The 15592-nt window shown below is 41.5% G+C and overlaps 2 protein-coding genes across 2 annotated transcripts; one reads left to right on the top strand and one right to left on the bottom strand.

Annotated features, from left to right (window-relative positions):
* Positions 1–4550: 4550 nt before the first annotated feature.
* Positions 4551–6440, bottom strand: LOC306907655 (glutamine amidotransferase-like class 1 domain-containing protein 3, mitochondrial). The gene is made up of 5 exons (XM_079479930.1): positions 6325–6440; positions 5882–5994; positions 5378–5549; positions 5054–5255; positions 4551–4968 (listed from the first exon to the last, which is right to left on the bottom strand). The coding sequence occupies exons 2-5, from the start codon at positions 5987–5989 to the stop codon at positions 4776–4778; spliced, it is 675 nt and encodes a 224-aa protein (XP_079336056.1). The 5' UTR covers positions 5990–5994; positions 6325–6440; the 3' UTR covers positions 4551–4775.
* Positions 6441–7267: 827 nt separating this feature from the next.
* LOC306907259 (uncharacterized protein) lies at positions 7268–11592 on the top strand. Its single transcript, XM_079479248.1, has 9 exons — positions 7268–7335; positions 7795–7908; positions 8187–9872; positions 9957–10056; positions 10158–10306; positions 10389–10501; positions 10587–10676; positions 10755–10877; positions 10961–11592. The coding sequence occupies exons 3-9, from the start codon at positions 8591–8593 to the stop codon at positions 11177–11179; spliced, it is 2076 nt and encodes a 691-aa protein (XP_079335374.1). The 5' UTR covers positions 7268–7335; positions 7795–7908; positions 8187–8590; the 3' UTR covers positions 11180–11592.
* The last annotated feature ends 4000 nt before the right edge of the window (positions 11593–15592 follow it).

Genomic DNA, 15592 nt, shown 5'->3' on the forward strand with positions numbered 1-15592 from the left:
TAATATGATCTTTAACCACTTCATACTCCGATGGCGGTATTCGACGATGTCTTTGTCGGACAGGGGTGTCGTCTAATAAGGGGATCTCATGAGACATTAAGTTAGTACAACCCAAATCCCCCTCACAGACAGAGAACACAGATTGATATGTTTGCAACAAACCCTGAACCTGACACTGCTCATCGAGTGACAACACAGCCAAATCGATGGACTATCTGTTCCTTTATAGTGGGAGAAACTTGAGTAGTCTGAGAGCCCATAATGGCCCCCACAGAATTAACTTCAGCCACCCCTGAGGGCAAACTAATGACATACGCACTCGTCAGAGTGCCTAACAACACCCGAGGGTACAACAAAACATCACTAGTGCCCACATTCACCACTGGTATAGACACAGTACCCCGGTTTACCTGTTTTTAACGACACAGAAGCTAAGAGACCTGCTGGTAAGCCAGATTCAGGGGGCTCAAAAAGGACTGGGCCACTCGCAAGCGTCGCAGAACAAGTTGCGGTTACAAACTTTAGTGTGCCACCGGGAATACGCCATGCCCGACGACCGCGCACCCTGACTGAACCCACGCAATGAGAATACGATGAACTACCAGCTTCTTGGCAATGTTGAAAAGCTTTTGCCAAAAAACTGGGTGCCTGTAAAATGGAAGGTAATTCAAAAAGTGCAGGGCCATGCTGTCCAAAGAGCTCCTGGTAACACCTGCTAAGAACATTCATCCCTAAGATGCCTGGCGCCTGAGCACATAAGCCCCCAGGAGGGTCTCTGACAACAAGGACCCCACAATTTGGCACTAACCTGCCACAGAGCTCAACATCCAACTCCACATAACCAATGTATGGTATGTCCAGCCCATTGGCAGCGCGAAGTTGTAACCACTGACATGACTGGAGGCGATCCTGGCCCCCTGGTTTAAAATTCTGGAGAAAACAACTCTCTGTAATAGTGGATACCATGGAGCCAGTGTCAACCAGACAAGGCACTTGCACCCCGCCAATAAGAACAAGCAGATGAGGGCATGATGACATTAATCGAGACAATGGATTTGACATAGGAAGTGCCTCTGAGCCTAGAGTATCCCCGTCCGAGCTGTGGCTCCGCAGCCCGGTGGGAACTAGTTTTCCGACAGTGGCTGAGAACGAGGATGCCTCCTCCCATCTACCGATGAAGACGTAAGCGAGGGTTGAGGGGCAACTCTGTCCCCATCACATTCCCTAGCAAAATGACCAGGCTGCTGGCACCTTCTACAAATGATGGGATTAGTGCGGGAAGGATTGCGTGGATATGGAGGGCGAATATGTGATAGTGGGGATGAACTATGAGTGACCGAGCCCTGTAGAACTGCTAAACCCTTAGTAAGTTGATCCAACTGAGCTTGCTGTAACTTAAACATCTGTTTCAATTCGCTTAGTTCAGATTTCTGTGAGGAACCACCGTCACTAAACAACGGTCCTCCATGAACCCCATACTGAATCAACGGAACCAATGGGACTGAATGGCTACGGCCTCTTGCACCCCCTGGCATTCCCATCGAATTGCCTCACTACGAGCCTCAAGAAGACTAAAATCAGGGTTACGTCGCACTAACTGCTTAAGTTCTCGACGTAAAGAATTATCTGTGACATGCTCAACGAATTGATCACGCAAAAGGGTTTCAGCATTTAACATGGCATATGGCGACTGCTGCTTAACACGGTCCAACAGACTCATCAAGGCAAGAGAGAATTCTAACAGGGTCTCTCCGTCCTGTTGCTTCCGGGAAAAAAAACACCTCCTGTAAAGCCACATATGACTGAGAACACCCATAGAGTTCACGTAAGGCTGAAATAACTCTAGTTGCATCCCCTTTTTCACTATCAGGATGGTACTTAATTTCCTCACGCGCCTCACCCTCTAGGTGGTCAAACAGAAAAAAAAGCTTGGTCTTCCTGAGAGAGGTGACCTGACTGCATACACGCCTGTACTTCATCAACCCACTCATCAATACTGATGCCAGTCTTGCCGTTAAACTTTGAACATCTTCGGTCTCGAGGCACAAAAACAAAACGTTCAGGCATAGCGACGCCCACAGTTGATGGTGGAAGCACGGCTGTGGATACACCTGACCCACTAGTAGAAGCAGTACTGCCTGATGGCACGGAAGCTCGTTCTTGACGCAGCTTATTATCAGCCTTCAATTGCGCCACCAATTCCCTTAACTCATTCAATTCTCCTTCCATAATAAAATATGAAATCACTTACCAGAAAAAAAATGCTGACACACAATGCTGTTTTGTCCTTGGAAAGAAAAGAAAAATCCCCAGAAAAAAAAGAAAAGGAAAAAAAAACACTTTAGCTAAATACACCCACGTCTCTTACTGAACATAGGTAGACCCTGCCGACTACGCCAAAATGTAGCAGAGCGAAGGGGAGGGGCTTGAAAAACCCAATACTCTAGTTTAAATCGACTACGCCACCCCACAGTTTGGGGAAATAACCCTAGTTAGGGCACACAGGTTCAAATACCTAGAGTGAACAATTCAGGCAACAGACGTGGGTATAAATATAAATTATTTTATTATCTTTTAAGTTTGTTTAAATATTTAAGAGGTCTAATGGCAACGTTGGTTTATCACATGAGTAAACAAGGAAAACAAACAGAATTGGGAGAGTGGAACAGTTGGCTAGTTACAAAAATAAAAAGAAACCCAAACCACACACAAAACCAATCAATAATAAACACAGCACTTCGTGTAAACTTAAATTATAACAGAGTAAGCAACCCTCTCTCCACATATAGGCTACCCAATAAAGGACAGGGATAGACAAATCACGAAATCAACAATAAACCAACAAAACAATTATTCACACTATGAGAATATATATGTCAGACCTTAATGCTAAAGGGGATATGTAGAGGGATAATGCCTACCGGCAAGGCAAAACAAAAGAAACAAATAATATTTATAAGAAAAAGAAACGAACATGAACAGTATCCACACAAAAGATACCGGAAACAAAAAAAGAAACAAATAACAAACCTAGACAGTTGTAATAAAATGAGCAGAAATCAAAGTGATTAACAAAGCTCTACACACAACGTCACAATGAATTTGATGCAAGCGGTAGATGCACGCAGTCTGCAACACGGCGAAGCAACGCGCCTGAATAGTGTTGAGGGTTTGAGACAGTCACTAGTGAGACAATGCACCACAGTTACTTCAACGAACTGCGTTCGCGAACAGAACAGTCACCAGGCGACAGCGTGCGCCGAAAGTCGCTGCATCAATGCACTCAGGACAAAACAGCAAAGCAGTCAGGTAGCTAACCCTTAGCTCCGAAGAACCGTAACGCCTTGAATGGTCAAAAACCTATAAAGTATGAAACCAAAAAAGTAAACATTATCCTAAAAAGCAAAACAGAAACAAACAATTACGTCTTTGCTTATAAGGTGCTGCAGCTTAAGTCCTTAATAGCAGGCACTCGGCCAGCAGTAAAGCACATAAGCCTAAAAACTTTGGATCATGAGACACTAAAACAACTCTTATTACAATAAAATAGACAAAAATAAACGACATACCAGCACCAGCAGGCAGCCAGCCAAAGGGAACAACCACACAACAACTCCTAAGAATAATAATAAACAACAATTATTCCCCATACAAACAAACCCACCCGCTACAGACCGCCTTTCCTACCTGCGACGAGAAAAGATGACGTCACCCAGAAACCGGCGGTGTCAAAGAAGACGCACATCCAGTTTGTCTGTATTTGCCCATATATATACACACACACCCACATCCCTAAATGGATTCAGCTGGCTACCTATGGCATGCTCAATTAACCCTACTGCACATGCCTTACATAAAAAAAGTTGCCCGCAAGGACACGGACCTCTTGTAGTTCCACCGAGGACCCCGCGGATCCTGTTTGCCCTACAGCACTACAGTAAATGTGTAACTTGCGCATTAACGCAATCAGCAGTGTTTCTGAAACACTTCTCTCTTGCGTAGACAGCAGAAACATATCACTCCGTGGCTGAAATTCATGTTTGTGTTCATATTGTGGAAATCACTTTATCCATTATGCGATTGGTTTAGCCATGCTGACGTCACTCGTTCATGTGCACGCACGCGCAAACTAATCTCAGCTTCAGGATCAAAGCTTGAGTTGACAAAGAAACTCCAGGAGCTGCTTCATGGTACCAACAAAGCTTAATCACGTTGGTTTGGGTTTGTCAAACCAAAACTAATCCAACTACCCTGAGTTTGTTCAGCTACATTCATGGTACAGGCCCCAAGTTACTTCCGTGTTTATTGTTTATTTAATTAAAGTTTTATTGTTTGAATGTCCGCCAGTTCCCGCCTCCTTCCTTCCCTTTTATGGAACTTTATTACAATATTTTAAGATATTTCTGGGCCAGTTATGTTCAGTTAGGAAACCTCACACACATTGTACATGTAGACTGCACAACATAGATGTACCATGGATAGTGACAAGAACAACCATCAACATAAAATATGAATATAAATAAATTAAGACATGAACAAGGAATTGTTTTCAGAAACTCAGTTTTATTGATATTTTACAACAAAAACACAGACAGTCATAAGTGAATAAGTTAGAACGGCTGGATACTACTTTGCATTGTGTGTTCTGGGGTTGCGAATGAACCGGTCACACCGGTCTAGTGAATATTTTCTAATATTTCCAATAAATATTGAACAGGCGTCCCACTAAAAGAAAATTCTCACATACAAACATTTCTATTCAAACAGTTGAAATGTCAAGCTAGCTTGAGAACTTCAGAGACCATGAGACCCAGACCATCAAAGATCTCATGGATGGGAGCGTTGCACATAAATGCACTGGTGGTCACCAGTTTATTCTTCTTATCCACATGCACCTCGCCAACATTCTTATTCATGTGTCTGCAGCCCATTTCCGTCATGGATTTTGCCACCTGAGCATGCGGCCACCTGCAACCGAGAGAAAAAAAGAGAAAATGGTCTTAGATGATGGATCTAATGCAACGATATCATCAAAGACGGCGCTCGTACTCACTTCTCACACTCGGAATCATAGCCGACGGTGAGCTCGCACCCTGGAATAGCTTTAGCGGCCAGCACGGGTGAGATGCAGCACATGCCCATTGGCTTTCTGGCCTGATGAAAACCTTTGATGACCTTCTCCACCTGGGGCAGTATGGAGTACTCTTTGCCTTTGGTGGCCCAGTCGCTCAAGTTTTTAGCCACACCAAATCCACCTGTTAAGTATGTTGACAATTAATTCTGCTTCCTGGTGCTCTAACGTTGAGGTCGCTACTTCAATGCAACACTAAGGCTTTTCCCCGTTTTATTTATTAATACAAATTTCTGACGTTGTTACCTGGAATGACGAGCGCGTCAAAGGCAGTGACGTCTAGGTTGTTGAGGTCTGTGACATCCCCCCGGGCGATGCGAGCACTCTCCTGCATCACATTCCTCTTGTCTGTGACGGGTTTTCCTTCACAGTGGTTGACCACGTGCATCATCTCCACATCAGGTGCAAACATCTGAACCTGCAATGTAGAGCGAGCTCCATTAAGTCAAGTCTTGTTGATGCAAAGCAGAAGGTGAGGACTATTACACTCTATTCACGTTGGCCACCGTCATGCCACAGTATCTGACAGATATCAAAACATCAGATACTTTGGCGTGCGGCACTTTTGCTCTGTGAGCTTGTGTGTACTACAGTATGTGTGTGACTCAAGGAAAGAAGTCCCCATTCAAGAAACTCAACCCCCTTCCTTTGTTTCCGCCATTTGCAAAATTACATTTGGAATAGAAAAGTTTTTCTTAAAGCAAATGTGAATTGCACATAACCCTGCTGTGTTTCTCATGGTGACGTTACCTTGGCACCTGCTCGACTCAGATGCACCATGACAGCAGACGCCTCGTGGACTTCTGTGCCATCATACACGCCACAACCTGACAGGATCACCGCCACACGCTTGGCCATGTTATCTAGAGCGAATACAAACACACACACTTCATTGTTGTACATAGCAACCGTGTAGATAGACACTAGCAGAATGAAATGTTTATATGGAGTCTCCGGAGAGGGTTGTTCAGGTTACACACACTACTTCCTGCCAGTTTCAAGACAACAGAAGTTGTTGAACAGAGTGTTTGCTAAATGTTTCAGGAAAAACTCTCAAAATAAGAATTATAACTGATCCTCCAAAGCGTCACTTTTTTACAGATAAAAATGAGATTATAAATAATAACACCATGAGATGAAATGCTAGGGCTGATATCATGAATTGCAGTTGTTAAGAGTAATGCAGCACTCACCTTGTTAAAGTCGTTCAATCAGAAGGTACGTGAAGAACACAGCTTTGTTCTCAATGCGTCACTCAGCACATACAGAAGATGAAAGAGTCAGGTACACGTCTTATATTCTTCCTTGTGAAGGTCCCTCCCATGAAGGCGTGTTAAAGAGTCAAGGACACACCCTTTTTACGACAGCTGCCGGGAAGGAAATAGGGATTTTTTCTTTGTTTGTTCTAACATGCTTAGTCATGCCTCCCCACTCACCGGTGTTTATATGAACCACACTATAAAGACTGCATTTAATTTGCTTTGATGGCTAAACAAACCAATTTGGAAAAAATATTTGTATCTAATATCTTTAGAAAGGGTCATTTGTTTGTGGCTGCATGACATCAGTTTTCAGCGGCTGGTTTGCAAGAAACCCCGTAGGGTAAGAAAAACCTCAGTAACAATAACAATACAATTAGAATGAAGGGTTTTCTTACCCTGAGGGGTTTCTTGCAAGCGGCAGCTGCTGGTTCACAGACTTGCCTCAGACTGACCACAGGTGTATTAAATCATAACTCTGGACACCTTCCATTCATATTTCACACTGTTAGCTGACAATTACTGTATCACATTATTAAAGGTGGTTAATTCATTTTGAGTCTTAAATAAATATTTACATATTTCGTTATCTGTTTTAATAAATGTATACATGTGTGACCCAACTGAAATACAGTTGAATCAATACTGTATTGATTTTAATCAATATATATTTACATTGTATATTTGCTTAAATATTTTATAAATAGGTTATTTAAGACACAATGGCAAAGTTAAAATAAATCAATCAAAATAAAGAACTAGACTGTTTCCTCTGTTATGTTTGAGGGAAAACGCCAGTACAGCAGGAAGCTGAAGGAGTGTTTTGTGCTCATGACGTCACTCGAGTATATTAAAGCCACACGCGTGCATGTGGAGCGTCTCATGTTAGGATGTCTCAGTCTGGTACACTTCACTTCTCCATCGGGATTCTGGGCATATCTGGCGGTAAGTTACAAAAACACTTTTGACACTTGCCAATAATTCAGCCTGACCTCGGGATATGTTGCAATGCTTTCTTTGCATTTAATGTTAATATTAAATTATGCTTTTGCCGGAAAACATGTTTACAAAAATTCGAAAAGACATTATTTGAAAAGAAATGTCATACTTACATTTATCTTTTATATATATTCAGAAATCTAGAAATAAACATATTGATATTAGCCTATACAATATTCTATATAAGATGACAAAATTATTGAATATTTTTTACCCGTTTGTTTATTTCTGTAACGAGCAGAAGATTAACTGGCAGAGAACAAATCTAAAAAGTGCACTGTTAATAAACTAGCATACATGGCAAACCAGAAAAGAAAGTTGAAAACAGATATAATATGACTTATGACGATTGAGTTTATTGTTAATTAATAACAATAATAGTAATAGTAATAATAACTTCTAAAGGTTCTTTGCTGCTGCTGGTGAAGAACTATGCAGACTCTCCAGAGAAAGTGTTCATCACAGACACAGCTTTAGGAGTTCTGCTCCTCTTGTTTTCTGCTTTATTGGCTTATGCAGGTACAGTATGTGTTACACATCACAACACTATATGAACAGTTATGTGTCATAAATGTGAGTATACGTAGATAGAAATGTACTATTACATTTGTTATAGCTTATTTGGTTGATCTATTGGTAAGTCTGATTGTTGAATGTACTTTAAAGATATTGATCATTTCTCAAATATAAATTACAACATTAACATACACCAAGCCATATTGTCTTTATGTGCATGCTTGATCGCATAAACAGACTTTTCTTAGTTCTCTCTAAGCTCTCTCTCTCTCTCTCTCCAGGTGTATTACGCATCCAGTCCCACCGGTCACTCTTGGCTGGTTTGTGTCTGACAGTGTCAGCGCTGTGGTGCGGTTCAGGGTTAGTGCACATCCTAATAGGCCAGAATATAATCAGTGGCAGGAATGTGCTGAGAGATGCCATGGTGCCAGGCCTTGCGGCTTTTACCCTGGCACTGCTGATTATCTGTGTAGTGGCTATCCTACAGCACGAAGTGGTCCTGTCTTTCATTGCCCTCTCGATGTGTTTAGCATGCGGCCACCAAATCGCCGGCCTGGCAGATTTGGGCTTTGGACAGACGGCCACCGCTGCTTGCTACCTCATGGTCTGTCTGGTGGGTGCTTACTAGTTCGGAAGTGGCCGCTTGTTATGTTATGTCACTCAGAGAAAAGTTCAGCTACCTGGAATGAGTTTATTAAACAAACATAGCGTCAAACGGCCACAAAATCAAGAGGCTAATGATGTAGCGGCTGTTGGGATCATCATGAACCTGCTGTCGGCTAGCGTGCTAGCTTGTCCTTTGCTGCGTGTGGTCCCTAAACTTTTCATTGCTCATGTGCCGTGGCTCTGGACGGCTGGTGTCTTCCAGCTGGGGGTGTGTGTGAAGATGTACAGGGCTATGGATACTCTGGCACCCACTTTCTATGGCTTCACATCTATTCTGCGCTTCACGGAGGGCTATACAGCCCTGATGGTGGACTTGACACATCAGGTGCCCTATTCCCCAGTGCCTTTCCCGGTTGTTTTGGCTGTTCTGTTTTTTATTCTAGCTTTGTTTAATGTGCAGGGAGGATTTGTGAACCCCATCTACCAGCTTTTCTTTGTGGCGTACTGTATAGCAATCGCAGCCGAACCCCAAAGCTTCTTTCAAAAGGGGACGCAAGGTGTCCAGGCCGCTATCTTTGTCATGTCTGCCTTTGTGCTCTTTATAACTCTGTATAACACAGTTGCTGCAAATAAGATACCTACAGGTGCAGACGTATTTAAGAAGCTAATGGCCCACAGTAGTAAATTTGTCCTACAAACCCATGACAAAGATCTGCATGCTCCCTATCTGGGCTACTCAAAATATGCAGACGCTGCTGTGTTGGGCCACGCCTGCAGTGTCCTGGCCGCTTTTTCCATCACAGCCTCTGCCACTAGCGGAAACCCATTGGCAACGCTGATCCTACCATGGGCCGTTGTTTCGGGGGGGATATTGCAACTGCTGTGTGGTTGTGTTGCCTTCGCTCGAGGGAAGACCCTTGAGAGCACCACTTTCATCCTTTACGGTGTCATCTGGACGGTTTGGGGACTGACGCGTTTCGGCGGCCTCTACGGTGATGTCCGGGGCTTTCACGTCGCTGTTGGAATCATCAGTTTCATGCTCTTCAATATTTTAGTGACAGCCGGGGCTCTGTTCCTCAACAAGGCATGGTTCGTCTATGCCTTCACCTTCCAGCTCATCCTCATCAGCTTCTTACTAGATGCAGTAGACGCGCTGCCCCACGGCTACGATATTGCAGTGACCATTCTCTTTGGACTTATCAGCTTCTACATCTTCTTGGCCAACATTTTTAACTGCACCTTCAAAAGTCCACAACTTCCGTTCGGCGATCCCTTGATAATGCTAAAGGGCTTTGGAGGAGGCAAAGATAGTTGTCCCCACCTTTCAGCTGAGAGGTCCACATCGGTTCAGCAGATTGCAGGTGAGTCACTGTAGCACAAATGAAGGCCCCAGTAAATGTGATGGGATCGTAGACCAACGGTCTCTCTTCCTTTGATTTTCATAGAGATCATGAAGAATGGAGGCATATGTGGGATGCCCACAGACACCGTCTATGTACTTGTGGCAGCCTGCAATCGTCCAGAGGCTGTTGAGAAAGCGTATAGGTCAGTTACTTTATACTTTAATGTTTCCGTAGAAGAGTTTTAGGTTTCTGTTGCTCAATTGGTTCCATTGGTGATAACGTGCCGTCCTCATGTCTCTGTAGCGTAAAGAAACAGGCAAAGGAGCGTCCCATGTCCTTATGGATTTCCTCCATAAAGCAGCTGCAGCCAGTCAGGCAACAGATCAGTCCTGTTCTCTGGGACTTCATGGAAGCGGCTTGGCCATCTTCCATTAGTTTAGTGATAGCAAGAGGTGAGTTCACATGATGCACCTTTGATGTGCATGATATTATTTATTGCAATAGAATGTAACACAAACATCTTTCATTTTCAAGCTCCATGGATGGACTTCTTTGGTTTGGGCGAGTCATCTAAATACATTGGCACACCACAGAGCATCGCTATAAGAAACCCAGATTATAGTGTTGCTACACACCTCATAAATTTGGTAAGTTTTGCATCTCGCTCAAGGTCATGTTGTAATTGGCCAAGATAACATTCTTGTAAGTGAAAAAATTGCTTTTATTGACTAGGTGGGCCCCGTTGCTGTCACATCTGCTAACCCTACCGGTGAAGCAGACACAACCCATCATAACCAAGTTTATGCTAAACTTGGTGACAAGGTACTGAAGCAGTTTTGATAGATTGGTTGGTATAAGCCAACTGGAAAACTGAAATGTCATTATTTATCTGACATGCAGGTCGATGGGGTGTTGTGTGATGGGCCGTCACCAGAGAACATCGCCTCCACGGTAGTAGACTGCACTAAAATTGAAAGTGGCCAGATCGGATTTTTCCGGGTCGGTCTCTTTCCTAAATTCAAGGTAACATACGTTCATTCCAGCAGGCTGACTTAACTATTTGCAGTTTCTTAATTTAATAGCAATTGTGTTTTGGTTCTCCACAGGTTCTTCAGATCTTTGAGGAGGTTCAGAAGAGACACAGACACGGTCAGCTGAATGACGCTTTTGAGACTGATATCCCAGATCCTCACAGACAACAGACAGATTCTCAGACAGATTCATCCGAGACGAACACAGACTCTGGTTTTGGTCATGTGATGCCTGCAGACTCACAGAGCTCTCTGGACCTCAGCCAATCTGACCGACAGGAGAATGAAAATTAGTCGTAACAAAGACTGCCAAACAAAACGCTTTCCATAGTTTTTATTAACGTGTGCGTAATTACAGCATTTATGTCTAAGTTAACGCAAATTCACACAATGGGTCACAATGAACACTTGGATCCATGTATTTATTTATGAAGGAGCAAATATCTTAAGAGAAATATTATAAATTAGTAGATGTTAACATCTTGTTCATTTAAATTATTTGTATGTAATAATTGTGTAGAAGGCTTCTGGTGTAAATTATAGTTGTGCTGTTGTCAGTCCTTTTTAGTATTTATTCTTTTCAGATGGCACATTGATGTATTATGTAAACTGTAAAGTCTGTCTTTACATGGGTGTTATTTTTAATGATATAGTAATTCATTGCTGTAAATAACATGTATTACATTTTCAAGCTACTTTTGTTATCCAATTTGGTTCTCTGTTGTTTTATTCCACGATATTTAAATCATTCATAAGTTTCCTCCTATGTCACTCTGCCCAGTGATTCCCAGGGTCAACATCAGGTAAATCAGGAAAACAGATTATAAATAATTGAGAATGATTCCGAGAAGTACTACTGCTTAACACTACCGTGCATCATGAAATCAGATCCTTAAGTTTTAGTTAATTCCCCCTTTGAATAGAACCTTTTATCACATTTACTGATTCAAAGAAATCGTTTTTTTATTTAAACTTTGATTTATGAACTCTAATCTTGTTTTAATTGAAGGCCTGATCTCAAAAGAAAACAATAAACCTTAAAAATTATAAATATTGAAGAAATAGGTGGTGCTGGATCCTGCCAGTATTGTGCATCACAACCCCACCCAAAGGGCATATCACTGGGACCTTCACCTGGAGCTTCCACCATCGCTCCCACAAGTGGTCCCACCGCAACCTGTGGGGTCGGCTTGGAGGGTACCTGCGGAACTGGTAGCATCAGCATTAGTGTGAACCCTCCCAACCGATATTTTATCTTATAGTTGTAGTTCGCCAACTTGGCCACCCACCTCTGCTCAACTGCCCTCAATCTTGCCGTATGGACACTAAGGGGTTATTATCAGTAATTACAACGACTTTAGCACCCCACAGATAGTCTTTAAATTTTTCTGTGACGGCCCACTTCATTGCTGAAAAGTTCTAACTTGAAAGAACTATAGTTTGCATCATTTCGTTCAGCTGGGTGAAGGCTTCTACGCGCATAGGCTTTTACCCGTTCTTTCCCTCCCTGTTGTTGTGCTAACACTACTCCCAACACTTGGTTACTGGCATCAGTATACACCAGGAAGGGCTGTGAGAAGTCTGTGTAGGCTAGGATAGGGGCTTGCACAAGCTCCCCTTTCAGCTGCTGAAAGGTGGATACACAATCTGTTCTCCACACAATATTCGCAACATTGCAGCCCTTACGCCGCCCTGTGCCCACCAGCAATGCAATCAGAGGTTTAGCGATCTGGTAAAACCCTTAATAAACCGCCTATAGTACCCAGCAAACCCCAAAAGGATTGTAGCTGCTTAGGTTTCAAGTTTTGACTCAAAATGTGACATTCATAACTCTGGAATTGGCGTTGTGCTGTATTATCTTGTTTAATGTTGATTTGTTACCACACCAGTCAGGATATCAAATATAAGAGTTGAAAGTTGTCTAAACATACATTTAGATTTTTTTTACATTTTACTATATTTGGTGTGTGTTTGATTTATCACTACACTTTGTCAAAGGACCCTATTATAAAACCTGAGCAACAACAACTTTTATTTTTTGATGATTATTCACTAATGCTTTACTGTTATACCAAATTATTTTTGTGATGACTTCCTTTTACTGTAAAAATCACAACATGGAAACTTGACAAATGCCAATATAATTCAATGAATGCTGATACTTGAGTTATATTTGTCCAATGTGATGTAACGTCATTCAGGTGCAGAATGTATATCTTTTAGTGAGACTTTATTGTTTGCAAGGGAACATCAGGTAAATCAGGAAATCAGATTATAAATAATTGAGAATGATTCCGAGAAGTACTACTGCTTAACACTACTGTCACGGCTCACGTGCCGGACGAGACAGACGCGGATCCAGGAGTACAAAAAACGGCTGACTTTTAATAAATCAAACAGACAGGTACACGTAACGCAAGACAAGACATTCAATAACCGACCCAGGACTAACAGAAACACAGAGTATAAAAAGTCTTTGGTGATGGCAATGATGGCTGACAGGTGCGGGAAACGAGGTGCTTACGGATGACGAACAGTCCATAGGGAAAAACAGGTAGGGAAACGGACGGGAGTGTTACAACTACCGTGCATCATGAAATCAGATCCTTTCGTTTTAGTTAATTCCCCCTTTGAATAGAACCTTTTTTCACATTTACTGATTCAAAGAAAACGTTTTTTTATTTAAACTTTGATTTTGTTTTAATTGAAGGCCTGATCTCAAAAGAAAACAATAAACCTTAAAAATGACGAATATTGAAGAAATAGAAGCTTTATGAAATTGGCAAGAAGAAACACTGTAGCTCCAGTCATTTTGGCAAGTTCATTCCACACGAGTATACATGAATGAGCTGTACCCACAGAATGCCTATATGTGTGATTCAACTTAAAAACTTTGGTTACGCTACCTTCAATTTTCAAGTTAAATCAAATTGGCTACACAAGTCACTTGAATTTAAATCATTTAAAACTGACAAGTTGCATTTTAAAACTGAAAAAGTTATACAAAATGCGACTACATGTAATCATCATGTGCTGTAATTGTTTTTTTTTTATTAAGAAATTAAAGATTTTTTACTTTTTTAAATTGTGTTACTTAAATATAGTCTCATGGCCTGTTGTGGCATAGACACAAAAGTTGAAATCTATTAATACGTGTTCACGGCCTTTTTTTAATGTCACTCAGCACGACTTTCAAAACACAGACTGTGTGTGAATTTAAATTAATATATTTATAACCGGATATCAAAAGAAGTCGTACATATTTTAGTCTGTGGCTAACCAACACCTTACTTTACCCAAAACCTTAAAATGGCAAAGTCAAAACACAAGGAAACATACCAATAAGATCGTAGGAAATAGCAATTCACACGAATGAGCCACCACCTTGTGAAATAGGTATGAATTCCCATCAGATTGTGTTAATATATTTGATTATTTATACATATGAAAGATATCGCAAATTAAAATACATTGAATTGAAAGTTGTGCTGACTGACACGGAAAAGGGGGAAATTCACGAATTCCTGTGAGACTGTGTTGAACAGGAACAAGAAGATTTTTATTGTGTGTTTTCAGACTTTTGATCTCTGGTTTGTTCTGTGGTGCTGCCGTTATGAGCAAACTGACATCAGATGAACGTGGTAAACTGCATTTAACAAGCAGCCTCTATTACAAAGACTCCTTTGACGTTTCCGTGACGATGAGGAAATATCTTCACATATGATGGTTAGGTAATAAGGAAGGTTTGTGTCTATTCTTGGTATTTTTTTACTTCACTCTTTCTGCAGATTAGGAAGAGTAAATCAGAATGACTCATGAATTATCTTGCAGAGGAAGTAACTGTATCTAAAATAGATACAGGAGCTGGAAATTGTCACAGTTAAGCATTTAATGGGCCCATTGAGTCATCAAAGGCAGTAATGTACCAGGTGAACAAAGATGTGGGTTTTTTTCTTAGAAATCAAATGGTAAATGAGTGGCCAGTGTGTCTGGTGTTTAAGTGGTTTGTTGACAAGAAACCCAATCTCTCAACCCGGAAGGTTTCATTTATTTATTTGACTTGCTGTAATGGGTACAACCGGCTCCTGAATTCTTTGACTGTGTCATGAAGTCTTGCGTGGCCGGCAGGAGATGCTGAAATATCCTGTTTATAGCGAAAACTGCACTGCCATCAGCCCTTACTTTTCCATCCCGAAAAACATCATGACAAGGCCTGTATTGTGTTTTATACCGTTTAAGAGTTCTTCTGGATTTATGTCATCACACAAACACACTGTAACCTAAGCAACATTTCCCTAAAGTCATTATTGTCTGGGTGTTTCTGTATGTTGTAATTGAATACATCGAAAGGGACAACGTACACCATGCTCAATAAGTTTCATTTGCCTAAGGATAAATACAAAATTCAGTAGGAAAGCCCATGAATTAGTCTAACATATAGGATGGTCCTCACACAAAAACACTGACACAATAAGCCAATAATTACCAACTATTATGATGTTTCTGCACATTTACTGGAATCATTCACACTAGATTTTGCACTCTCTAATCACGCTATATTTAATATGTTGCTTATGAATAATAGTTATAATTTGTGTCAAACAAACAACTAAGATACATTTTTACCAGAAATACATTTCTACTTACCCTACTAGACATCAGTCTAACAGGTACACCACAAAAAGAGAAGCTGCGATTATTTAGTAC

The sequence above is a fragment of the Barbatula barbatula genome, assembly GCF_947034865.1.
Source record: "Barbatula barbatula genome assembly, chromosome: 18".
Lineage (NCBI taxonomy): Eukaryota > Metazoa > Chordata > Actinopteri > Cypriniformes > Nemacheilidae > Barbatula > Barbatula barbatula.